The sequence below is a fragment of the Streptopelia decaocto genome, assembly GCF_964273445.1.
Source record: "Streptopelia decaocto genome assembly, chromosome: 1".
NCBI lineage: Eukaryota > Metazoa > Chordata > Aves > Columbiformes > Columbidae > Streptopelia > Streptopelia decaocto.
This window is the reverse complement of record NC_138663.1, coordinates 63712566-63738460: the sequence shown is the minus strand read 5'-3', so window position 1 is coordinate 63738460 and position 25895 is coordinate 63712566. Positions and strand designations below refer to the sequence as shown.

The 25895-nt window shown below is 48.8% G+C and overlaps 2 protein-coding genes across 2 annotated transcripts in view; one reads left to right on the top strand and one right to left on the bottom strand.

Moving 5' to 3' along the window:
* Nucleotides 1-9484: 9484 nt before the first annotated feature.
* Nucleotides 9485-10441, bottom strand: ASCL1 (achaete-scute family bHLH transcription factor 1; the record flags this gene model as incomplete). Its single annotated transcript, XM_082060741.1, has 2 exons — nt 9485-9573; nt 9765-10441. One exon carries the CDS (start codon nt 10439-10441, stop codon nt 9791-9793), a length of 651 nt encoding a protein of 216 aa, XP_081916867.1. The 3' UTR covers nt 9485-9573; nt 9765-9790.
* An 8986-nt stretch (nt 10442-19427) lies between these two features.
* Nucleotides 19428-25895, top strand: part of PAH (phenylalanine hydroxylase) — a 40905-nt gene continuing 34437 nt past the window's right edge. The window contains exons 1-2 of the mRNA XM_082057684.1: nt 19428-19484; nt 23713-23820. Coding sequence (XP_081913810.1) covers nt 19443-19484; nt 23713-23820 — 150 coding nt within the window. The 5' untranslated portion in view covers nt 19428-19442. The remainder of the gene's footprint in view (nt 19485-23712; nt 23821-25895) is intronic.

The following is a 25895-nucleotide window of genomic DNA, read 5'->3' as shown; positions in this document are numbered from 1 at the left end:
ATGGTATTCAAGGTGATCTGCTCCATAACCTTTCCTGGCACCAAGGTCAGACTGACAGACCTGTAATTCCCCAGTCCTCCTTCTAGCTCTTCCTGTAGATGGGCATCACATTTGCCAACTTCCAGTCAACTGGGAACTCCGCAGTCAGCCACGACTGCTGATAAATTATGGAAACTGGCTTGGTGAGCATGACCGCCGGCTCCTTCAGGACCCTTAGGTGGATCCCATCTGGCCGAATAGACTTGTGCACGTCTAAGTTGTGTAGCACGTTTCCAACAATTTTTCCTTGGATTATTTGTGCTTCTTTCTGCTGCCTGTTCCTGTCTTCCAGCTCAGGGGGCTAGGTAGAGCTCAATTAGTCTTCCTATTAAAGACTGAGGCAAAGAAGGCATTTAGGACCTGAGCTTTTGCCTCATGCCCTGTCACTATGTTTCCCTCCACATCCACCAAAGGATGGAGATTCTCCTTAGCCCTCCTTTTGTTGTTAATGGATAATTAACAGCTCTAGTTGGGCTTCGACCCTTCTAATTTTTTCCCTGCATAACTTCATGGCACCCTTGCAGTCCTCCTGAGTAGTATGCCCCTTCTTCCAAAGGTTATGCATTCTCCTTTTATTCCAGAGTTCCAGTCGAAGGTCTCTATTCGGCCAGGCTGGTCTTCTTCCCTGCCAGCTCATCTTTTGGCACACTGCTCTTGCACCTCTAAGATTTCCTTCTTGAAGCATGACCAGCCTTCCTGGACTACTTTGCCCTTCAGGACTGTCTCCCAAGGGACTCTGCTAACCAGCCTCCTCAACAGGTCAAAGTCTGCCCTTAGGAAGTACAAGATAGCAGTTCTGCTGATCGCCCTCCTTACGTCTCCAAGAACAGGAAACTTGATCATTTCATGATCACTATGCCCTAGGTGAGCTCAGACTGTCACATTACCTATGAGTCCTTGTCTGTTAGCAAACAACAGTACCAGGGACGCTGGGGCTGCAAAAGGCATGCCAAGGGGAGCACGGCACTGCACCAACATGGTTCACTCCACACCTTTCTCATCTGAGCCACCCACGCATGTGGGAACCTGAGCCCAAGGACCAAGTTGCCATTATGGTTATGGTTAGGGTTGCGAGGGCCACTAAGCCTACAGCTCCAGTAACACTGGGGCTGCAAAAGACAAGCCATGTGAAGAACAGCACTGCACCAGCATTGCTCCATACACAGCCTTCCCTAGTTCACTCACTGACAAGCTGTGTCAGGAAATTTTCTTCCATACAATCCAGAACCATCCTAGACTGGGGTTCATCTGAGTAGCAGCATAGTCAGTGAGAGATGTGAACGATAAGCTGAGCTTTTTTTTGGCAGTACCTCAAGTTTGAGAGGGTATGAAACACTGTATGTCTCTTTGCTAGGTCAGGGACCATAGCTGGGCAGATCAACATGATGTGCACTACAGAAACCCAAAAATGTGGTTTGCCATGAAAGTTAAAAGCGAATGAAACAAAGTGTGTCCCACAGCCTGTTCTTCAGCCTCTTGGGTCAGCAGCTCCAAATACAGTTTGCATGGCATGAAGGAAGATGCACAGACGCTGATTAGAAACTTAGTAAAAGTCTCATGTCTTTGAACAACACCCGTCACCTGAAAGACTCAGGGAGTTATTAATAACCAGTGACCCTTTGCTTGTAGATCAACAGTCTGACATTATCCCATATATTATCTGAAAGCTCTTGCTGTCCCACAGTGACACAGTAGTCTATGTGGGAGAGACTAGGTTTTATGTTGACTGGTTATACCATCATTTGCTGGTGTATCCTTAGAAATGAAAAAGCAAAGATCTCCAGTACAGTCTGGCACTTAAGCACATGCATAAATGTTACTGACACTTAGGCAGGCAGGCTGGCTTCCTGCCTTGCTCAGGGAAACCCTCCATTACTCTCTTGCAGGCCCTTGGCAAAACAGGTTGGGGAACAAGCCGCTCTGTCTTATTGCCCAGGCAGTGTTTGTCCTGGTTATGGTGCAGGACTTTGCTCTCCTGTGCTGTCAGTTAGGCACCTTTCAGAAGCACTGTGTTCACTCCTCCAAGTGCATACGTGAATGATTGTTTACTCAATAACAAATCAAACAAATTCCCTCTCCTATTCAAAGCAAACCGCAGTGATAAAAGAGGGCTGATTTCCAGTATCATTAACACCAATTAATGTCTTCCCTTCACTTGACTGTCTTTATTTCACATACAGGTGGCTTTTAAAATTTTTTCTTTTTTTTTCTTTTTTTTTTTTTTGTTTAGAAATGTCATCACCATTTAATTAGCAATGCATTGTTACCTGAAAGCAAAAGCAAGCCTAGCTTAGGCCATATGGCAGGGTTTTAATCTGCATTGTCATGGTATAATCCTGTTGAAATGGCTTCCTTTTTCAGTCAAAACTGCATTTCGCACTTTACTAATATGGGGCTTTTCCTTTCCTGTTCCAGAATAATATAGCCCTGCCGGTGCAGCAAGTGCAAATTAAAATAGCTCACAGCTCAGCCAGCAGCAGGAGGGGAGAGACAGTGGTGTGGCTGGGGGGAGGGAGGAGGACCCCATCCCAAAATGGGAACACGTGCTCTTTCTGTGACCTGCTCCTGTGAAACTGAACCAAACAAATTTGGGCTCCACTTCAGAAGACAATCACCACCCCTATCACAAAAGCCTGGGGATGGATTTACCTTTCTTTCCCCAGTGCTATTGGGAACCTCCATCAGGAGTTTATAAAAGCAGAATACAAGAACACAACATGTTGCTGCAAATTAAGAGTGACCAGCAGAAAAATTGGGCAACTTGACTGCTGCAGTTGTTTACAGGGTCTAAGAAAGGCCTGAAATACACAGCCTGGTAGGTGACATTTTCAGAGGAATTTTGCTCCCAAGTAGCTTCCAGGTAATATACACATCAACATACAGATGTTTGCTCTGATGTTTTAGAGAAAGAAAAGCTCTTCTGCGAAAAACACATAACTGTCCCTTTCTGGACTGGTAGGTGAAGAGCACAAACGGGATTGAATCCTGTTCACAGTAGGATGAAGAGAAACACGGATTGTCCAACCCCCAAAAAGACAAGCCAGACTATTAGTATGCACTGGGTCTTCACACAGCACTTTCCACAAGAACAGAGTCTGGAGCAGTGACCCCTTAGTCTTGCCAGCTTCCTCACCTTCTCCCAATGAGGTGTATCCCTGGACACCTGTGAGGAACTACTCATGGTCTCTGTTTAAAATTCATGGATATCAGACTAAAATAAATCGAGACAGGGACAAATCATACCCAGCAATGAATCTAGATAGCTTCAGTCCAAGGTCAATGCCCTGTCACTAAAAGCAGCTGTCCCTTAGTCACCCTTCCCTGCATTTTTACCCAACCTCTCCCTTTGCACCTAGTATAGTAAGTACCATGTATCTGGGTAAAGAGAGAAAATGGATCTCATGAAACTTCTCGCCTCTCCTGCTGGTTGCCTGTGTTTGCACAGGACAAAAGTGTCAGAGCCAATGAAAGTACCAGCTCTCAGGGGGGCTGTTCCTTTGCTTACATCCTTCTGGAGACACATCTGGCTCCAAAGCCACAGGAAATGCCTGTCTCCTCTGAAGGGGGGAAGCAAGCACCATATTGCCTGAATGCATTGTACTGCTCCAGAGTGTGTGTGGAATGGAGGACTGGGGCTGCTGTCCCTGAGGACTGTGGGCAAAGTCTGATTTGTCTTATTTTCACATGTCATCTGAGCTGTGTTGCTGTGTTCCTTTACTGGTGTAACCCCCTAGAACACCTGAGATGAGGTTTGGAGATACTCCTCCTTTTTCTTCAGTCACCCCATATTTTGCAGTAGTTCTATTTTTGAAACCCACACACGAATATTACAACACACAGCAGTACCCTTCTGCACGCATCTCCCTGATTTCACCCAACAAAAGGCTGGCCATAAAAGCTGCAAAGTACTGATTTGGTCCTTATCAGATATCAGCATATCACAGAATCACAGAATGGTTAGGTTTGGAAGGGACCTGTGGAGATCGCCTAGTCCAACCCACCTGCTAAAGCAGGTTCACCCAGAGTAGACTGCACATATATGTATATTTGCAATGGTATAATACAACAAAAGCAACAAGGGCAAACAAAAAGGCATTCAAGTGGTGGTCTGAGGTTTTGCTTACAGTAAGAAAAGGAGCAGAGCTCTGTTGTAATTTAGATGCTCAGGAAAAATGCATGCTGTGGCCAGGAAAGTCAAAGCATAGATGTTCACTTACAGGCAGTGCAAGGGAGGCTTTGGTTTGGTGTCCTTAGCAGTAGGTATTTCACTAGGGGAAAGGACTCGAGCATGTGTGTCTGGGTGGTTAAATCTGTACATTTGAGGGAGCAGAAAGCAAAAGGTGTCAACAGATCTGCCATGCTGCTGTTTGACCAGGCACCTCACTTGTGCTTTGCAGGACTGATGCAGGAAAGGGTTGAAGCTGCAGAGAGACAGTGTGAGTGCGTGTGATGGTCCCGAGAGAAAATGTAATTTTGGAGAATGAAATGGAAGGAGAAATATCAAGAGCGAATATCCAGCTGCAGATCCTTTCTCCTTCTTTTTCCAGCTTTTGGATGAACTGCAAAGCCGAGGAGGACTGCTAACATCCTGGGACTATCCATTTGTCTCTCTCTCTACTTCTCCATCTCTAAATCCCCCTCCCTCTCCCCTCTCGCAGCTCCAGAGGGTGGAGGTGCGATTCGCTATGCCAGTTTTTTATTTCCAGCACGCTTGACAGGCTGGGCGAGGAAGGCGTTAATGTTTTCTGACAGGCCCCCTCTAATTGTTGGAGCTTTTCTTCTCTGCCTTTTCTGTGAAATTCTGACTTAGGCGAGCAGCATAACAAAATGCTCTGGCATTGAAATGTGCGCTTGCACTACACTGGGCTCGGGGAAACAGCATTATTCATGAAGATTTTCAGCTGTTTTTGTCTTTTAACTAACCTTTGAGTTTGATCAGAGGATAGCCGGGCTCCCTTTCTCAAAAGGCGGTCTTGGCAACCCGACAATGGAGCCAAACTGTTTTCCCTGTTAAAGAGATAACTATGCCGTTGAGTTGGTACATGGGGGAAATTAATCTTCAGGCGCATACAAATGATAGCTTTACCTCAGTCTGCAATCGCCTGCATGGGATTATTAATAGGACAGGGGTAAGGAGCAGGAGAAATTCAGTCTGGGGCAGGGAACTTTAAAAAGAAAAAAAATCCCAAACCCATCATCCCTTTTGATTGCATAAAGCCTGCGATTGATTCCTCACCACTTGCCTTTTGCAGCAGGAATTAGCCCTGCATTGTGCGGGCTGACACGCTAAAAGCGAGCTCGCTTGGGAGCAAGAAGTTGCTGTGCGCTGGGACGGACTGGGGTGGCGGCCGAGGGCGGGGGACCGATTTTCCCTGCTCCCCTTTCCAAGAGGCGAGGAGGGGGGAGACACAGAATCCCCCCTACACTTCAAGGCGAGCTAATCCCTGAATGCGCTGAGTTATACGCGCTGCATTATGGAGCGGCGAGCAGCGGCGAGCCAGGGAGTCCCCCTGGCCGTGGCCGCTCTTTGGGCAGGTGCCCGCTCTCCTCGCGTGCTGCCTGCCTGCCGGCCGCCCCTACCCGCGCCCCGGACAGGGGGACGCGCAGCGCGGACGCGGAGCGGGGCGGGCGGCAGCTGCGGCGGGCGCACGGCCCCCGCCCCCCGCCCCGAGCCCGCCGGGTCCCCGCCGCGCCGCCGCCGGCGGAATAAAAGCTGAGGCGGGACACGCGCGGGGGCAGCGCTGCCCGCTGCCTGCCCGGCCCCCATAGCCCCCACACTTTGTGCCCCTGGGAGCCCGCACACAAAAGGCAGGACTTGCAACGCGGGGAGGTGGGGGAGGGAAAAAAAAAAGGGGGGGAGGGGGGGGGATGACGGGGAAGAAAAAGAAGGGCAAACAAACAAACAAACAAACAAACTTTTTTTTTTTTTTTAATCCAGAAAGAGGAAAAGGAGGGGGAAAAGTTTTTAAAAAGGAGGAAAGCGCCCCAGCCTCCCCAAAGCCCCGTGCTTGCGGGGTTGGGTGCGGGTCGAAGCCTCTCCCCGAGGGGAGGGTGGGAGAGGCGGGCTGGGGGCAAAGGGAGGGTCTGCAGGGTGCCTGCGCCCCTTTCCCGAAGCAGGGCCGGGGGTGCCTCCCCCTCCGCTCTTACCTGAGCACCCTCAGCGCGGGGGCGGGGCAGTGCGCGGAGGCTCCGCGGGGCCGGCGCTGGTCCCGGCCGCATGAAAAAAGTTTGGGCAGCGGAGGGGCCCGTGGGGACGGGGCAATGGCAGGAACAGGGAGGGGAAGGCCCACGCCGCGGGAAGGCTCCCCCCCGGCTCCCCCCTGGCTCCGCAGGCGCGGACCTCAGCGGGTCGCCGCGCACGTCGTGGGGCGGGTAGGCAGCGCAGCCCACCTCCGCGGCCTAACGGCGGGGGTCTCGCCGTACTTCTCCGTCGCTGCCCGAGAGTCTTCATTTGCGGGGCGGGGTGGGAGCGACGGACTCAGGAACAGGCATTTTTTTTTTAACGGGACACTCCCAGCATTACGAGAAATAAATACACAGGTAAAGAAATTGATAAAGCCGTGGCCCAGCAACCTCTATCTGCATCGCTCCCCCTCTCCGCGCCCCCCCAGCCCTGAGTAGCTCTAAAACTTATACTGCGCCCAAAGAAGTCCCTGATTTATGGAGTTTACTAATGCTAACTGAATACTGTCTGTCAGGCAGCGCTGAAAGGCTCTCCGCACTAATACAAGAAAAGGCTTTGTGTTGCTAAGCGATTAGAGCAGATGTAATGAGATTTACCCCAATCCTGCTTTGCCCTTTCCCTATCTTCAGTAAAATTGTGTGTGTGTGTTTTCTTTCTTCCTTTCTTTAGGGAGGGGGCTGAGGGGAAAAGGGAGGGAGGAGGTGGTGAATTTCTGAGCCTGCCTTATACATTGTAGCGAACAACAGCGTAACTTTGCCTTTAGTTTAATGAGTCTGGATATTTACTATTCAGAAGTGAGCAAAAAAGAACACCTGTCTACACAAGGAAAAGAAATTTCGCCTTTGTAACAGAATGAAACATTATCCTAATGTTATATTCATAGCTATAAATTAGTCGCTACACTCTCTTTGCATACCTTATCTGTACATTTGCAAAAGTGGGTAAATAAAAAAGGAGATGCTGTAAGGAGAGAGCGGATGGAGGCATATAACGGTTATTATTTTCATAACTAAACATTAGTTCCACGAGCGGTTAAAACAATGAGTGTTTGTGCTGAAGTAATGAGGGATTTCGTGACCCCAGCGTGTCCCGTCCCCGTCCCTCGTCCCTTCCCCCCTCGATTAAATCACATATTGATCATTTCAGGGCGTGGGGGAGGAGGCGAAGGGGCAAAAATACAGCAATACAGAAAGGACTATACGTTGATATGCACATGTACATATGTCCACATATGCATATACGTGTGTGCATATATATAGGTATACATACACACACACAGAGAGAGAAAACTCCAGGGTCCACTACCAAAGTTTTTCCCTCCTATTTTTTTAAAATAGCGCATCCCTCAGTACTCGGCTCGGAGCGGGATAGATTTTTTTTAACTCTGTACGATACGCTGTCTCTCCCCGGTCTTTGTTGTTTTGGGGTTTGGTGGGTTTTTTTTTTGTAAGATGCATTTTGCGCTTTGCTTTCCGCTTGACTTGGTGCACGCAAACTGAATTTGCAAGTGATGCAGGAGCCAGGCGAAAAGGAGAAGGCGAATTCTGATCACGTCCTTGCTAACTGACAACAAGCAGGCTAGCCAAAAAAAAAAAAAAATCGTAGCGGGGGGGGAAGAGTCCAATTTCTTTTTGAGTCTTGGTAATTGGGTACTTTTACAGGCAGATCACGCTATTTGGGTAGAATAACAAGCTTAGAAAGACCAGTGTCTCTAAGCTGCCACCCATTCCTAGCACTTTATTTATTTAATTTTATCTCCCTTCGTCTCTCGCTTCCCGTCTTCCCCCGACGGTTTTATTTACCCAGCCACTGTCTTTGCAGAGGCCACACAGTAGCCCGTGTTTTCGGTGGCGGCGGCTGTGCCTTTCCCCGGGTTTTTCTGCCCGGTTGGGTCACGGCCGCGGAGGACAGTGTCACACCGTCGAAATGCGGGATGGAGCGCCCTCTTTTTTAGAACTTGGGCTTTGGGAGGAATTCTTTAATGTGCAGTGATTTCAGGAAGGACAATGCAATCATTAATCATCCCCTCACCTTTTGATTTGGATACACATTCGCAACACAGAAGGGCAAGAAAACAATGGTGATATCGCTAGATCTTTGCATATTTATATAGAGATAAAGATATATATGTTACATCCATCAGATACAAGCACTTCATATGCAGCTTATCTCAGGCATGACAGAATTTAACATTTTGTCCTTACATTCATCGTTGTCAATGGCAGAAAGAAAAAAAATTGCATGCAGTGGGCAGCCGATCATTTTAATTAAAATGGAAGTTTTATTACGAAACTAATTTGTATAAAACAAGGTTATACAGGACCTTTGTACGTTTGTAATAAAACAGTAAGAAAAGGCAGTGGCATGGGTTTTGTTTGTTTGTTTGCTTGTGTATTTTTTTTCAAAAGGCAGCATATAAAAACAAATGGCTACCATTTGCGTTTGGGCAATAGCTGCATAAACTTTGTTCACTTTGAACATTGTTTAATAACATTATTAATACATTAACAAAGTTTCTATAAAGTAAGACACGTTGGTGCTAAAGTACATCTGGAGGAAATCCAAGTCCTTTACAAAACCACATACAAAAATGGCAGTTGTAAGGTAACGCCGACTACAAGTCTAAACATGAAGAGGTAATAAGCATTACATATTAAAAAAAGTATCAAGATATACACATTTTAAACCATTTGTACAAAACCTCTATAAATCTCTCTCTCTTATGTACAAAAATAGCTTAATATATCCCCAAAGGGGTTAGGATAGATACAAATAGATTTTCTTATAATAAAAAAATTCACAAAAAAAGATTGGAAGCATTCTATGATGGAAACGAGAGGAAAAGATCGGAGCGAGGGGAGGGAGAGATGCGGGGAGCAGGGTAGACGGAGCTCCAGGGTCGTCTTTGAGTAGAGCATAGCTTCATTTCAACATCTCCATAAACATCGGGGACTAACTTTGTCCACAGAGTGATAAACGCGAGTCTCTGAAGGGCCGCAGCAGCGAGGCCGGGGTACGGAGGGGTTGCCTTTTTGCTGAGGAGGAGGAAGAGCTCCTCCGCCCGGCCGGGGCCGCCGTGGCTCCCCCGCGGGACATCCACTCCGCCGGCGCGCAGTCTGTGGCGGCGCGACGGAGCGCAAACGCCGGCCGAGCTCCGGGGCTGGGGGCGGCCGCCCCGACCGCCCCCGCGGCGCGCAGCGCTGTGCCCGCCCGCCGAGAGACGTGCCCGCACCGCCCTCCGACGGCGGGGAAGAGGGAAATGCAACAGGTTCTTTTTCTGTGTGGATGTTTGTCTTGTCTTTCAGTGTGACATATATACTTCTGTGGGGTTTTTTTTTCCCCTTTTGCAACTGTCCTGTAACAATAAAAGAAAGAGGAGATCAGAGCCGCGCCGGAACTAGCGCAGCGCCGGGCTGCCGGAGCCGCTCGTAAGTACCGCGGGACGGGAGTACCCCGGCGGCTGCACCCCCGCGCCGCTCCATGTCCCCCCACCCTCGGCCTCCCTCGGCCCACGGCGCCCCGGCCCTTCGTAGGCGCGCACCCACCTGCCGCGGGGGTCGCCGGCGCTCAGAACCAGCTGGTGAAGTCGAGAAGCTCCTGCTCCTCGGGGCTGAGCGGGTCGTAGGAGCCCTCGTCGGAGGAGTAGGAGGAGACGGGGGAGCCCGCCATGGAGTTCATGTCGTGGGAGTAGCTGGGCGAGATGGTGGGCGAGAGGACGCCGGCCTGGAAGGCGGCGCTGACGGCGTCGTGCTCGTCGAGCAGCTGCTGCAGGGCGCGGATGTACTCGACGGCGGAGCGGAGCGTCTCCACTTTGCTCATCTTCTTGTTGGCGGCGCCGTTGGGGACGTGCTCCCGCAGGGTGGCGAAGCCCAGGTTCACCAGCTTCACCCGGTTGCGCTCCCGCTCGTTGCGCCGCGCCACGGCCGCCGGCTGCTGCTGCGGCAGGCTGTACCCGAAGCCGCTGAAGTTGAGCCGCCGCTTGCAGCGCATCAGCTCAGGCGAGGCCGAGCGCTGCCGCTTGGCGGCCCGCGGTGCCGAGGGCTTGCCGGCCGGCGAGGGCTGCCCGCCCGCCGGGCTTAGCTGCTGCGGCGGCGCCCCCGGCGGCGGCCCCGGCGGGGCGGCGGCGGCGGCCACCGCCGCGGCGAAGAAGCACGCTGGCTGCAGGAAGGGCGGCTGCCCGGCGCCGCTGGCCATTCTGGCGGGGCTGCCGCTGGCCATGGGCGCAGGGGCGTCCTGTGAGGCAGGGGCGCCCGAGCGGCGGCCGAACCCGGTCCCCCCACCACCAAAAAGAAATTTAAAAAGAGGAAAAAAAAATTGGCGGCGTTCTCTTCAAAAAAATGAGATGGACGATGGAGAGCGGGGGGAAAGGGGCAGCGGCGGCCAAAGGGAGCGGGCGGCGGAGACGGGCGGGCGGGCGGCCGGGGATGGCGGGAGGCTCTGCCCGCCCCCCTCCCTCTCGCCCTCCGTGCGGCGGCCGCGGGGAGGCTCGTGGCGCTCGCGTGTGCGCCGACTGCTTTGCAAAGCCCCTTTTGCAAAAAAGTGGCTGGGGATTGTGTCTCTTATAAGGGGCGGACGGGGCTCGCCCGCCCCCCCCTTCCTACACACACACACACACACACACGCACACGCACTCTCCCCCCGCCGCCCCCCCGCGCTCACACTCACACACTCTCTGCACCTTGCGCGTTCCACGCTCCCCAGCTTTGCCGGCCGCGGAGCGCCGCCGTCTTTTCAGCGCCGTGGGCGGAGGGGGGGGGGGGGGGGGGGGGAACGCACACACACACACACACACACACGCGCGCCCCCCCCGCGGCCCCCGGCGCACACGCGCTGGCCGCCGCGCGGCCCCGCCTTCCCCCGCCCCCCTCCGCCGCCCCCCGGTGCCCGCTCCCCCGCCCCCGCCCCGCCGCCCCCACCCCTCGCGGGTTTGTTGTTGCAAGTGCGTGCGCCCGGCGCGTGCCGCGCTCCCGGCCCTGAGCAAACACCCGCGCCGGGGCGCCGCGCGGGGCGGGCGGCGGCGGGCGCGCCCCGGCGGGGCGGGAGGCGGCGCGCGTGGGCCGCCGCGGAGAGGGGGCTGAAGGGGGGGCAGTCGCGGCTCCGGGGGAGCGGGGTGGGGATGCAGGCGACAGGGAAATAGGGGAGCCCTGCCCGGGGATGGGGGTGCCTAAGCGGCGTTTGCTGGCACGTCCTCCCGCTCTCCGCGGAGGTGGCGTGCGCGCCGGAACGCTGCTGCGGAGGGATAAGGGCGAGGGCGGGAGGGGGTGGTTCGCGGGGCGCAGGCAGGTGTGGACAGCCCCGGGAGGTGCGGGGTGTCCTCTGCGGCGCGTGCCGTCGGGGCGCTCGCGGGCTGGGGGCGACCTTAGCGGCACCTGCCAGGGTTTGGAGGGAAGAAGCCGCGGCGCGGCGGGCACGGCACGGCGGGTCCTGCATGCACGACGGGTGCATGCCCGCGGGAAAAGAGCCCGTGACAGCGCCGTGACGCGGCCCGTGCACGTGCACAGGCAGTCGCGAACTGAAACTTCCCGTGTGCGGACCCGCGAAAAGGCGGGTTTGTCCTTGTCCCTGGGAACCACAGGGATGCCCGCTGCCGCTTCCTTCGCTCATCAAGTGCTGCGAGTCTGAGTTTCTCGAGTGTCCGCGACCTGCTGCCGGGGGGCTGCTCCCTTCACAGCGGCTGGAGCCGCGTGTGCTCGGCCTGATGGCTCCATTAGCTTGCGACGACGGCGGGGGAACCGGTGCGGGTGTTCCGAGGAGCACTGCTGAGAGCAGCTGCGTGCATAACCTCGGGAGAAGCCGCCTTGAGTTACCCCTTTGAAATGCTGCGTTCCAAGGGGCGAGCCTGTCTGGAGAATGAATAAACCCCTCTTGGGTGCGTCCAAAGTGGACGGTTACTTGGAAGGTCTGAGTGCCACGGTACTGCCACCGACACGAGGGGAAGCGGTTTGTCTCAGAGGGCATTATAAAGTGTGGGTGTGCTAAGCAGAGCAAGCAGATGTGGGGTCAGCTCTCTCTTTGCTGACAGAGCCCATTTCCCAGGTGATGCAGTCCTCTTACTGGTCCTGGGGAATCCACAGAGCCCCTGCTTCCTCCCATAACACCCTACAAAGTGGGAGCGAGTCATCACCTTTCCAAGCAGGTGGTGGCGTCTGCTTGTAATTAGGGGAGTCAGGACAGATCCAAGCAATACAGGGGAAATTATCCCTGCTGCCAGGTGAAGTCACCCTTGTGACTTAGGACCAAATGTGGAAAAACGGTGCTGAGAACCTGAGGCTGGCATGACTTGGTGACCACACTGACCCTTGGGGCTGCATGGGTCTGAGCAGCCTGGAAAACTTGGCGAGGTTTAGCACTGGGGGATGCTGGTGGCCCTGCTCTTGGCACAAGCAGCAGTGAGGACCCCAGCTTGGCCCCTCTGTGCCCTCCTGCCTTTCACATATCCATGGATCTGTGCAAGCTTTAAAACATTTTCTGCCTTCAGCTCCGGCCCATCTCCACCACACTTTGTGCCTTTCCACTCTGAAAACTGAGATGTGTGCTGTCTAAGCCCCTAAAAAAGGCAGAGCCATGGTATGACAGTCTTGCCATGGAGTGAGATTATGACTGTAGAATGTCCTGCAAGTGGCTTTCATCCCTCATGCTCACACCAGCCCTAAAGCATGGAGGGAGTGAACCTGTGAAGTCTGTGTTCAGGTTTCAGTAGAAACGAGTGCAAAAATAAGCCCTGCTCTGCTGTGACCCTCAATTACAGCAGCCTGGAGCTATAGAGATCACTTCTTCTCATCTGCTGCTGGATCCCTGACCCTGGCTGGACACATGAGTTTAAACAGTGAAAAGCACAAGGTCATTCAGCAAAACTTTATCCTGCTGGATAGTCTTTTAATAATTTTTAACGTGGTAGCTTTCAATACACCTGCATGATGAAAAAGGTGAAGTAGTTGTGGTCTAACCTCTGTCATATTTATTTCAGGGCCCTCTTCACTGGTCACTGAATTTTGTTCTGATTTTTAACCTACTGTCTCATTGCATGTGAAAGGTATTAAATGATTTTATTCTCTTTTGGGCAGGACAGCCAGACCTAAGCAGGATAAAACACTCATTTTTATTTTCTGTGTAGGAGCTTTCCCTCTTCAGGTCCAAGTCTTCTGGATGGTTTGTTCAACATCCCTTGTCTGACATCAGAATTCTCTGCACTGGAAATAGCTGTTGCATCATTAGCTCTGCATTGTGATGTCACATCACTGGAGTGAGAGAAGAGTAATGAACCAGCCCCGTGATTCACATCCCAGTGCTTAGGGAAGCGACAACAGAAATATCAAATAATTGCAGCCTTGTAAAATATATATGTATGTAAACAGAGTAATTCTGTAGCAACCCACTACCAGAACTGGCATGGAAGCACCACGTGGGGAAATTCCTGCCCTTTTCCCCCAAAATGGCAGAGTGAGACTGGAATGTCTGGGTCCCTGTTTCTTCAGTCTCAAAGGGCTCTTAAAAAGGCAAAAGACGCCAGTCCCAGAGGTCACTGAGTGTAACTCACATGTAATTTTGCCTCCGTGGCCCTGTCCGCTCTCAGCTCCCCTGGCTCTGGGGCCTGGGGGGGGTGAAGGAGGAGGGCAGAACCTTTTCCTCCCTTCGCCCAGCACGTCCTTCACCATCCGCTGCCGCTGGGGAGAAAACTCAGCCCTTGTGTTGGCCCATCTTGCCAGCTCCCCTGTCCTCTCCCTGCGCAGAGTGAGGGGTCTGGGCCTTCCAGATTTACGAATAATGAATATTGTTTCAAGGTCCCCCACCTCCACCCACTCACATGCCCAGTCCTGCACCTGCACTTCGAAATTCTTAATTCTAACATAATGATAAATAGCCCTCGCCTTTTTCATTGGACTTCCTCTCCACCTCCTTTTTCTTTGGATTTATTTTTCTTTTAATCTTGAACCGTCATTATTTTATAGTGGCTTTTTTGTGTACCTAAATTGTAGCCACACTCATGAGCTCTTTTGAAGTCCTTGCTTTTCTTTTTTCCTTTTTTTTCCTTTTTCCTTAAAAACCCCAACAACAAACAAACAAACAAAACCCCCAAACGAAACAACTTTGGTATGCTTTTTTTTTTCTTTTTTTTTAATGCCCTTTTCTTTTTTAAAGGCCATTTACGTTATGATTAAATGCCGTCTTAGAAAAGCAGAACGAAAGTCGTTAATCTATATGGATCTTCAAAGAATCGATACATTCGGGAGTTCTGTAGGATTTGTTACACTCCATTTTGTTACAGTAGGCAGCTCGTCTGGATTTGGGCACATGTGTTTCCCTCCCCTCACCCTCCCCCTCCCCTTTCCAGCTTCCCCCCCAAGAGTGAAAATAAAGTAAAAGGTCTTTCATGGTAAACAAAACCAGCTTATTCTCCACATAGAACACATGAATAGCTGGAAAAAAAAACTTACAATAAATGGTGCATTTTTTTCTCTGCTGGGTATAGCATTCAAGATCAGTCCAGTATTCAAGAAGCAGTCCATTTTTTGCTCAGCAAGAGAGTTTAGAAAAGAAGCGTGGGGTCTATTCAAGGATCTTTTCCCCCTTCACAATTGCCGGGCTTTATGAAACCTATCTTCCATGCCTTGTCAGAGTATTTCTGGGGACCAATTAGTGCTTTGTTGCAAGGCTTCTTTGCTGAATCTTTGAGCAGCAAGAAAAAGCTCTCTTGAGTCTCCCCTTATTTTGACTATTTCAGTCATTACTCAGTGTAATAATTAATATGACAACTGGACGCTGAAGTTTGTATAGAAACACCTCGGCTGCAGGAGAGAGCGTGCAGTGGGTGGTAACAAGCTACAGATCAGACCGAGAAGCCACACACACAAGGAAGAAAAAAAGAAAAAAAAAAGAAGGGGAGAGAGAATAATGAATGAAAAGAAAAAGAATAAAGATAAATAAATAGTTGGCGCAACCTGAAGAAACATAATAGGGACTTGTGAGGAAAAAAAAGGCAATTAGGAGAGAGGGGAGGGCGACCTCAGAGAGGTAAACTTATTTTGAAACAGTTTCTATGTGAATATAATTTTCAAAACTTTGCTACTTTCAGAAGGCAGGAAAGTGATTTTTCCCTGACGACTACTTCCTTCAAGTAATTTTCAAGGAGCATCCACCTACACTTTTGCATACTCGATGAACTTTAATGTCTCTTCCTAAGCATCCCTTCACAGAAAGGACTTTGAGCATTAAACCGTGTTCGTGAGTAATTGTTGCCTATCCTGCCCAGAGTGAGGGAGACTAGTTCTTGGGATAGCAGTTGTACGAGTTTTCTTAGCGTTTTATCATCTACAAGAGGAATAAAGCCCGTGCCACAAATGAAGAATTAAAAACGACGTTTGACCAGGGACACTGCTGAATTCTTCTCGAAAGGCGTTTTGGGATGAACACTCCTCACTTTGCAGACATTTCTTGGGCTGCCAATTAGGGCATAATAAATAATTAGAGGTTTTAAGCATATTAGATACAGCTCATGCTAATGAGCTACATCAGGTCTTGTGCTAACCTGAAGTGACAGTTTGCATATAGGGCTGCAAAAAAACGAAGAAAAAAAAAAAAAAAGGAAAAAAAAAGAAAAGCAGCAGCCGCGGCAGTCGCCCTCCCCCCGGCCCCAGCCCCGGCCCCAGCGCCGGCCCGCTCGCCCCTTCGCTGCTCCCGCGGGTCCCATCGCGCTGCGCGGCTCCCCCGGCCCTCCGCGCCCGCGGAGTGGGGCCCTTCGCCCGTCGGCCCCGCCGTGTGGCCCCATTGTGGGGCCACGCGTCTCGTGTCCATCAGAGCCCCAGGGGATAAATCACACCGGGCTGCCCCCCACCTTCCCCCATCCCCACTTTTTTTGAGAGCTAAAGTTTGGAGGTTTCCCGGCGCCTCCGCAGCGGTAGTCCCCTGGCAGGGGGGGTGGGAGGGGGGTCTGGGTGATGCCTACCACAGCCTGGGAGGTGGAGCCCCCCAGGCCGGGGGCTGGCGGCGGGGACAACCGGGTGTCGCCGTCGCCCACACCCGCCCCTGCTCCTCCGGGCGCTGCCGTGAGGACACAGTGCCACCTCCCGGCAACGCCGCACTCCGGGGAGAAGGAGACGGGGAAATTCATTTGGGGAGGGGACGGTGTGCGGCAAAAAGCATTTGAGCGGCGGACTGCAGGAGGTGTCGGGAAACACGGCTCTGCAAGGACAGGGGATGTGGTTGCGCGGTTTTGCAACCACGATGTAGACCGGAGCGTGAGGAAGGGCAGACTGGCCAGCATGTTATGAAGAGCCGCAGCACCCGGAGATCTCTAGTAAATGCAATAAGAGGGACTCCCCCCTGCCATACAGACACACACAAACCCCTTGAGATACTCACTCAGTCCCCATCTGGAAAATTTTCAGGAGCTTCTGGTTTCACTAGAAAAGCCCCCTTCCATTGCTCACTGCTGCCTCAAATTGACTGGGACCTCCTGAAGCAGCAGGGCAGGCAGAAAGCTGCAGGCCAAGGATAGTCCCAGTGTCCGTGCATGGGAAGGGACATCCCTGCCCAAACCAGAAAACACACAGCTCTGAGGAAGCTACCACTCTGTAAGTACTGGCTACAGGGAGAGACAGGAAAGAGCAGTCTGAAAAGCAGCCAAAGTCCGTGGCCATTTGAACTTGCATCATGCTGACCAGGGGAAACAGCCAACTTGGAGTGCAAAGAGCTCTCTTAGTAGTGCCTGAGCAGCATAGCCAGGAATGGATGCATGTTGTGCACATGTGTGTACTCCAAGAAGGTGTGCATTTCTGAGGGCAAAAAGTTGTTTTTAGATGGAGGCAATGTAGGACATCAGTGCATCTTTGCATATGGTCGAAAGGCATAGGGTTGCACAGTGCTGCAGAAGGAGCTCAGAGCAGGACTAATGGACCTGAAGTTCAGATGCGCACCCAGAGCACAGGGAACCAGACACATGGGGCAACTTGAAACACAAGTAGTAAATCTCAGTTAGCAATGTCACTGCAGGGGAATGAACTTGTACACTGAACTAGTACTTCAAAGAAGACAGGGAAGGTCAGACAGTTTGGACTCTGAAATGGTCCAAGGTAACCAGCAGTGATGCAATTGTGTGTTTATACTGTAATGGCACTGGAGACACATATGTATGCAGTTTCACACTGTCCCCCCACCACCAACTGGCCACCCACCCCCCAACCACACACCCTCTTTGCTCCAGGACAAGAGAATTTGGAAATTCCTTCTGGCAAAGAGGACATTTGCTTCCCTCAGCCAGTGCCTTGTGCTACCAGGCAACCTCTGACAGTCCGAGCTGATTAAACAGGGAACTGGTGGCAGTACAGTGGTGATATGGTTATGTAGCAATAAGAGTAAGACATAAGATTGCAATATAAACAGATAAAACTGGCAACAGGAAGAGTCAGAATAGATAATTATGAGGATTTGGCATGAGCGGTATTTTGCATACCAAATATTTCACTTTGCTTTCACATTACTGTGAGGGTAGACTGAACAGAGGGTGTAATACATAAGTAAAGGGATGGAAGAAAGGAAAAAAAGGACTAAATGCATGTAAAAGCCACAGAGAAGAAAAAAAGAGGCTAGTAGTGGATTTATTGGCTGAGGAGTTAAAATATATTAGATTTTTTACTGCTGGCAATTACCAAGGTTAACCTCCCTTTTTCTTACTGCTTCATCTTTCCTTGCCTCCACCTGCTGCCATGGTGTCAGTAGAGCTCAGTGTTTTATGCATGCATCACACTTGGCTGCCTACTTTGACCTGCCAGCCCATACCACAGGCTTGTTGGTCACTTCAGAAAGTAACTTTCTACCCCTGTTAGCCACAAGACGCACAAACAAGCAGCTCTTCTGAAAAAGGTATTCATACCAAAACACTGAGTTACTTCAAATGCACATTATCAGGTAGATAATTTCAGTGGGCTGGATTCTGACTCCATGATCATAGAGTTCAGCAGGGGTTTGGACTGAGATCCCTGAAAATGGCTCTACCCAGTTTTCCTACTGCAAAACTGATTCTGTTTAGCAGCTATTGGATTTTTTGAGTACAGCTGATTCATGGTAAGTCTTTGTTAGCATTTACCAATCTTGGTCTGCTGTGGTGCGTGCATTAGAGCTTCCCTGAAAGCTCACAGAGTTTATCTCCATCACAAAAACATGACAAGATCACCTGCCTTGACATAGTTTGTCAGTACAGACTTCATCATTCCTTATAATAAGTCAGATACTTGATCAGTTTTTTTTTTTTAAATCTGCCCTCTGGTATTGGGCTACAGCTTTCCATTATTCCCTCAACCACTTGGGTGACTCTAAACCAAATCTGGGCTCTTTTATACCAAGCCTTTACCAACATTTTCTGAAATCATTTATGCCTCCAACTCTCTTCCTCTTGTAGTTCTCCATAATGGACACTATATAGAAGCACACAAAGATCTGCAGTTCTTCTGAATTATCCTGACCTGCCCTCTAGCTCTGATGTGCTCTTCCCTGCTCTTTTTCTTCCTTTATCTTCTTCCCTTCCTCTGTGTCCACACTCATATCCCACTGTGAGGTTCATGCAGCTAACTCCTGTCTCATGCTTCCTTTGCACAGGCTGTTTCTCTCCAACGTCTGTTGTGTGAAGTGGTGTCTCCTGCCTCTTGGATGCAGCCCAGGAGGTCCTACTAAAGGACAAATCCCACAGCTGCTGCTCTATGGCCCTCCCCGGCTCATGCTTGGCATCCAAAGAGCAGATCCTAGAGAACATCTGATCTCTGGTCACGTGGAGCGAGCCTCAATAGGAAACCCACCTGAGGCAGAACACACATGGGGCAGTGGGAATGGATGGGGGGAAGGATGAACTGAAGATGATGTGTTGATGTGCAAAAATGAAAACAGCAGCTGATGTTGATCAGGAGGAGGAAGGCTGTTAATTCAAAGCATGCTGCTCATCCACGTTGGTTGAAGATAGAAACAATATGCCAGAGTGCCACTGTGCTCTGGGGTGGGACTCGCTTGTCCATGCGCCGGGGGTGGGTGGAAGAGGCGTGTGGGGAGAACGCCCCCTTGGCACTGTGTCCAGGGGAGGGAGCTGGAGAAGGGAGGGAAAGGGGATGGCTTTGCCTGGCTTGCTCCACTTTAAAAACCTTTGCACAGAGCTCTGGCTACTGTCATAAGATCAGAAGGCTTCACCTGGAGTGGCAAAGGGACCTCCCTGAGTAGGCATCGCTGCCTCTGCAACATGGACATGCAGCACTGCAAAATGAATGGTGACCCTTTCCAGGTAAGTGATGGGGTCTCCATGCCCACTCTTCACAGGGGCGTCCCTCCTGCCCACTTCCCCCATGCTTGCAAATCTTATTCCCCGCTCTCTGAGAAGCAGTGTGACCTGAGATGGGAGGAAACAACTTGCCTGTCTTGATGCTTTGCCATGCCTGTTTGCCACCGTTCTCCCTTTTGGCAGCTGAAGTACTTGTCTGTTGTTACTTGTGCTCACAAAACTGCAGTGAGAACAAAAAAGAACACTGCAGCAGTATCCTTGCGGATATGACAAATAGAAGAAGAAGCAGAAAAGACCAACAGCTAATTAGAGGTCTTAAACATGTGCAAGGAAATGTAAGTTGTCTTCTTCTGTTAAAGAAAAACAGCTCTTCTAGTGGAGCTATTTGTTAAATTTTGTGACTTTGATATCACCCTTTTTAGTATTTACCTATTTACTTTGAACCCTTTGCTTTCAAAAAATCAGGAAAGTCCTGAAGCCCCCACCTTTCGATGACAGGCACTATAGTTACTGCAGGGGCAAGTGATGTAACCTGAGGCCAGCATGGTTAATTATTAGGACAAAATTCCTTGTGCATGTGTCCTATGCAATGCCACTGAAGCTAGAAAAAAAGCTGTAGAAGGTAGTCAAAAAGGGGCTTTAATTTCTACAAGCCTTTTTAAGAGTGGAGCAGCCAAGGGAGCCTTGTGTGCTGAAGCTGAAATACCACAACCATTCTCTATGGTTTCACCATGCTACTTTCCCAAGTCCTGTTTGGTCCCAATGAGATCTGTGGCAGCTCAGCATCTAAGTGCCTTAAAAAATCTGACTTGGAAACTAGTTCAATTTTCAGAAGTAACTCAGAAATCTTATTGCTTTTGAGATACTTTTCCCCATTTTTTTCCTACTATTTTGTATATCCAGTAACTTTGGAATTTACAACACAGAGGTGGGATTTTTTTCTCACTGAAACAGCAAGCACAACTTCCTCTGGCTTTAACAGTGTTGGAATTTGCTCTGAAGGGCTTTATCTAACCAGCTCAAAAATGCATTAGAAGGTGGACAGGTCTGTGTCATTGACCTCCAGTAGTGCCACATGTGCCAGGAAGGCAATATCAGTCTATGTAAGAAGTGGTTAACTAAAAATACAGATTTGCATTTCACTCAGATTAAACCTGTCCTTGCATCTACACATCACCTATCTGTGAGACTGTACTATGTTCAGGAATGGATGTTCATGTTGATCCACTATTTCTTGTTTTACTTTTGGAAAAAAAAAATGCCAGAAGAAAATGAGTACTTAATTTGTTCCACACTACATTTATAAATCACATATACAGGTCATATAGGCAGTGTTTTAATGACAATGAAATTATTGTTCAATTCTTAATCATAATCACAGTAGTAACAGAACAGTAGAACTGTCCCAAAGTTGCAATTCCTCTCAATATAAGAGGTTGAAAACCAAGAAATTAGAATCAGAATTGAAAATGGATAAACTGTGATCAACACTTAAAACTATATATAAGTAGTAAAAAAAGCTCAACAACAAATGTGAGTGCATGTGTGTCTGTTGATGTATATAAACCCCAGTCGATATGTTGATGTACATTGTCTCCAGTGTATTGATTTATATCACTTCTATATATATTGATAAGAACTGGGTACCAGGAAAACAAACATTTTTCTCTTCTTTCCTCTTGCAATGAAAACTGTTGTCTCTGTGGGTATGAACTAACTTTTGTCAAGTGAAATGCGTGCACGTGCAGATGTGCAAGAAGTTAAGCAAGTATAACCCTGTTTGCAGGACTAGTACCTACTCCTTACTGCAACGGGTCTTACTTTTAAACAGTAACATAAATCAATTCACAAGATTGGGAAAATGAGTGAGGGCAGCTTGAAAGTGGCTGATCTCAACACATCAAGGCTAGTGACAAATGAGAATCCATCTGGGTTGGAAATAATGTTTTTAAGGTGTTTTTGGGTTATTTTATGGTATAAAGAGATCAATTAACATCAAAATTACCTTGCAGGGCTTGAACCTTGCATTGTATCCCAGGCAGCTGTCCAAACAACAACTTCTTTGTCATAGAATCATAGAATGTCGTGAGTTGGAAGGGGCACACAGGGATCATTGAGTCCAACTCCTGTCCCTGCACAGGACAACCCCACAGTTCACACCATGTGTCTGAGGGCTTGTCCAGTCTCTTCTTGAACACTGTCAGGCTTGGGGCCGTGACACCTCCCTGGGGAGCCTGTTCCAGTGCTCCACCACCCTCTGGGTGAAGAAGCTTTTCCTAATGTCCAACCTGAACCTCCCCTGGCACATCTTCCTGACATTCCCACGGGTTTTGTCATTGGCCACTAAAGAGAAGAGTTCGGTGCCTGCCCCTCCTCCTCCCCTTGTGAGGAATCTGTAGCTGCCATGAGGTCTCCTCTTAGTCTCCTCTTCTCCAGGCTGAACAAACCAAGTGACTGTCACACAGATTCAAGTCAACCTGCCATAGAAGTTAGTCCTTGAGGCATCTTTTGTCAAGAGTATTTTAAATGCAGAAACACATGGCTTTTAAAACAGTTCCAATGCAGACCATGAAAACCAAATTCTTGGTCCGTTGGGCAGACACTGGTGGAACACAGCTCTGTTCTTAAGATCAGTTTTGGTTGCAGTAGGGGAAAACAGAATGTCAAAGCCATGCAGGGATGCCATTTCAGATGATGGTTTTGGTTACACTAACTTGCATAAGATTTCCTGATGACTGACATTTTGGTTTGCCTTTTGACAGACTCCTGCCATTGTTTCCCCTCGTGTTGCTTCAGGTGTGAATGAGTTTCATTAGCCAGCTGCCACACCACTCCTGACTGCTTTTCCTCTTGGTTCCCACCAGCTAAGAGCTGGAATGGCTGCCTGACTGGGTGAGGAACCAGGAAACACAGAGATGCTTCTTGAAGTGTCACAGTTCAGCAGGTGACAAACTTCCCTCTGGTGCATAAAACCAGTATTTCTAATACAGTTACAATAGAGACTCCCCATAAAGATGGAAAACACTTGGATAAATTTTGCAACCTCTGGAAATAAAGCCAGGTAGAAAAATATGTTGCCAGTCTGGCAAAGAATTCTCAGGTTAGCAGCAGCCTCAGAGACACCTTGAAGAATTGGCAATTATTTACTTTACAAAATAAAGCAGATCCTTAAAACGCTGTTTCAGAAAATGTAGTCCCACCAAGAGCTTTGTGGCTTCAGGGGCAGCTGGATTTAATTATTAATCCTTCAGCTACAAAGACTGCCTTTGCTATTTCTGAGGACAATATTTGGGAACTGAGACTCCTTATGATCTGATTTATATGTTAAATTATGCAATAGCTGTAATGGAGACAGACTCTGACTGAAAATCCAGACCGTAATGAAGAAAAATTGAAAGGATGGATACCTTAAGTCAGGTTTTAGCCCAGGACTTATTACATCAGGACCTGTGTGTATTGCAGATGTCTGGTATGATCTTTGAAATACCAGCCAGGAGTTGTTTGCCCAAGGCCAGTAGTAAAAAAGCACAAATAAGGACTTAATGTGACTTTTGAAAGTTTGTGATGGTTGCATATCAAATTTAACATTAAAAACTCCATAAGTGATTCTGGAAATCTCAGCAGGCACTCACCTGCCATTGTAGGTACCCAGATAATTTTGAAAACCTGACCCAACTCCAGGACTTCGTTTCCTGTTTCTAAAGCAGTGAAATAGCTCTTCCCTACTCAACATAGCTTTTTAAAACAGAAATACATGTACTGGAACATACCAAGACATTCTGGAAATGAGCAGAAAATCAATAAGAGAAAGAGAACAAACAAAAATGAAAACATCTCTCTCCCTATCTGGGTCTTTACTCACTGTAGGATTTAGGAAGGATACGAATGAACATTTGCTCCAATGTTGTTCCTTTTTTTTGTTGTTGTTGTTTTTATTCTGTTTTTAAACTACCTTCCATATCCGTCTTGTGAATACACCTCTCCTGGTGCTACTTGGAAGGTACAAGCAGAGCTGAAGGGAAACATAGATCATGGCCTGCAGCTCTACACAGAGCTCACCTACATTGCTCTGCTCTACTTCAGGCAGCAACACTGGCCTTAGTTCTCACTTAAAGCAACTTTATATCCTCTTTACATCGCTGATGCTGTGCAAAAGGGAAATGGAGTAAATAAAAACTGACGTCTAGTGTGACTATAGATATTTTTTGTTGGTTTGTTTGTTTTCTTTCAGGAATCTATGTACATTGAAGAGTCCTCAAATAAAAATGGTGTGATTTCCTTGATTTTCTCTCTGAAGGAAGAAGTTGGAGCATTGGCTAAAGTTCTGCGCACATTTGAGGTAAATATTTTCCTCCAGGAGACCTGACCATGTCTTTGCATTTTTGCAATGCAGCAACATACTCTCAGGGTATTTGTGATCATGTTTGTAATTCCATTTCTTTGCCATAATGGGGGAAACTAGCATGAGGTTCTTTTCTGGGGCTAAAATAACTGAAAGTCCTGGAGCAGAAGTGGCGTTTTAAAGTTGAAATTTGACTTCAAACTTTTAAATTAAAACCTCTACTTTAAACTCATATGAGGGTGGAAAAAATGCATTTTCTCCATTTAAGAAGGAGATATTTCACTGCAACTGCTTGAGTAACAGGTAGAAGAGAATTGTGCCATAGCCTGAGGTTGACATCTGAGTTTATATTTATATTTATATTTACATTTACATTTATATTTATATTTATATTTAGGCTAATATAACCTGAATATGAGCTGTGTTCCATGTTCCATGAAGTATTTCTACTCAGGACAGCTACTGTCCTCTTAATCCTTGCTTACCTCAATAAATCTGATGTAAATAAACCTACCATTTCCCACTGTTGGCACTTCTACAGAGAGGGTGGAGTCTACCTACAATAAAGCCCAAGAATGGCAGCATTTTGCACTTTGTTCAATCCAAAGGAACTCAGCAGCTTTTACTGACTGATTTGGAAAACTTTTGGGGAAATAAGGAGCCATTTACCTTTCAGTACATTGTGTGCCTATTTATTCTTCCAGAAATTATTCCCAGATGTCATGGATGCCATTTAAAAAGCACAAAATCCTTGCAATTCAAGATGGCTGTGTTACAACTCACACAGCTCTGTACTTTGTGCTCCCAAGCAAATACACTGTTATGTTGGTTTTGTGACTTCTTCTTTTTTAGAACACCATCATGTAACAGTTGTGCGTCAAAGCAGCTCTTTCTGTAGAACACTGTAAAAAGTTGTGGCCTACATACTTTCCATTCATAAACCAAACTGACTAGGAAATGAAAGGTTTGTGTGGTATTAGTACAAATGAAAACTGATTATGAGTTATAAGACATACTTGATTCATTAAGATGAAGGGAAATTCATACCAACAACAGCAGAGCTAGTCCAAATCTGTGGACTGACCACAGTAATACAGTCCTGCAAAATGTCCATATGTCGGTGGCATGTAAGTGAATTAAAGAGGCTGCTGACATTCTCTAGATAAATGCATTGCTGTCTACTAATCAAATCGCTGTCAGGTCTAGAGGAAAATCTGCATGGGAGCTAGTATAGGAAGGAGAGAAGTAGCCACTTCTTGGATGTGACCCTCTTTGCCCCAAAGCAGGTACCTAAACTAGACCATCTGAGTCATAGTTTTCCCCGGTGACCCTGATGGCAACTGAGGGGATGGAGCTCAGCTAAAGCTGTCTGTACTGGTGGCTGGGTGGTTTCCCATCCCAATGAAGCCAGTTCTTTTTGTGCAAACTGGCAGTCTCCCTCGGCACCAAGGCTTGGCAAGAGACCTGGCATAGATGTTCTTATATCAGTTTTGCATGCTGTTGGCAATGTACTGGGGAAATGTATGGGTGGCTGGAGGAAAGGGATTTAATGGTGCAAGCCTGACCTGCAGCTTCAGCTCCTCAGGGTTGTCATTAGGGAATTCATGAGCACTGGGGTGTGTCAGCAAGAGCAGCCCTTGGGCTGTTCTAACTCAGTCCAAAGGACCTCGCCCTGAGTACAGCAGTGTAAAACCCATGTGCACACACAGCTGAGGTAATGTCCACCTTTTCCCACTTGGGCCATGACCATGGTGCCCCAGAGACACAGACTCAGTGCTCAGTGACATCTGCAGCGGATATGGGAAAGGTGGTGTTATGCAGGGGAAGGGTGGGGACAAGGAGGAAGATCTTGAGAGGATTTTTTCATCTTTATCCATTCCCTGCTTAAAAAAAATCAATTCTGAGATGCAGGTTAGCTACAGGAGTTAGTTCAGACTCTGTTGCTGGGCACCTCTGCGCAGGGACATCCCTCACCTTGTCCCCATGGTTTCTGTCACCAGCTTGGCACTGGCCTGGAGAAACCCAGCAGATGTATCTCAGAGGAATAGCACAGGGAGGAGATGTGGGGATGG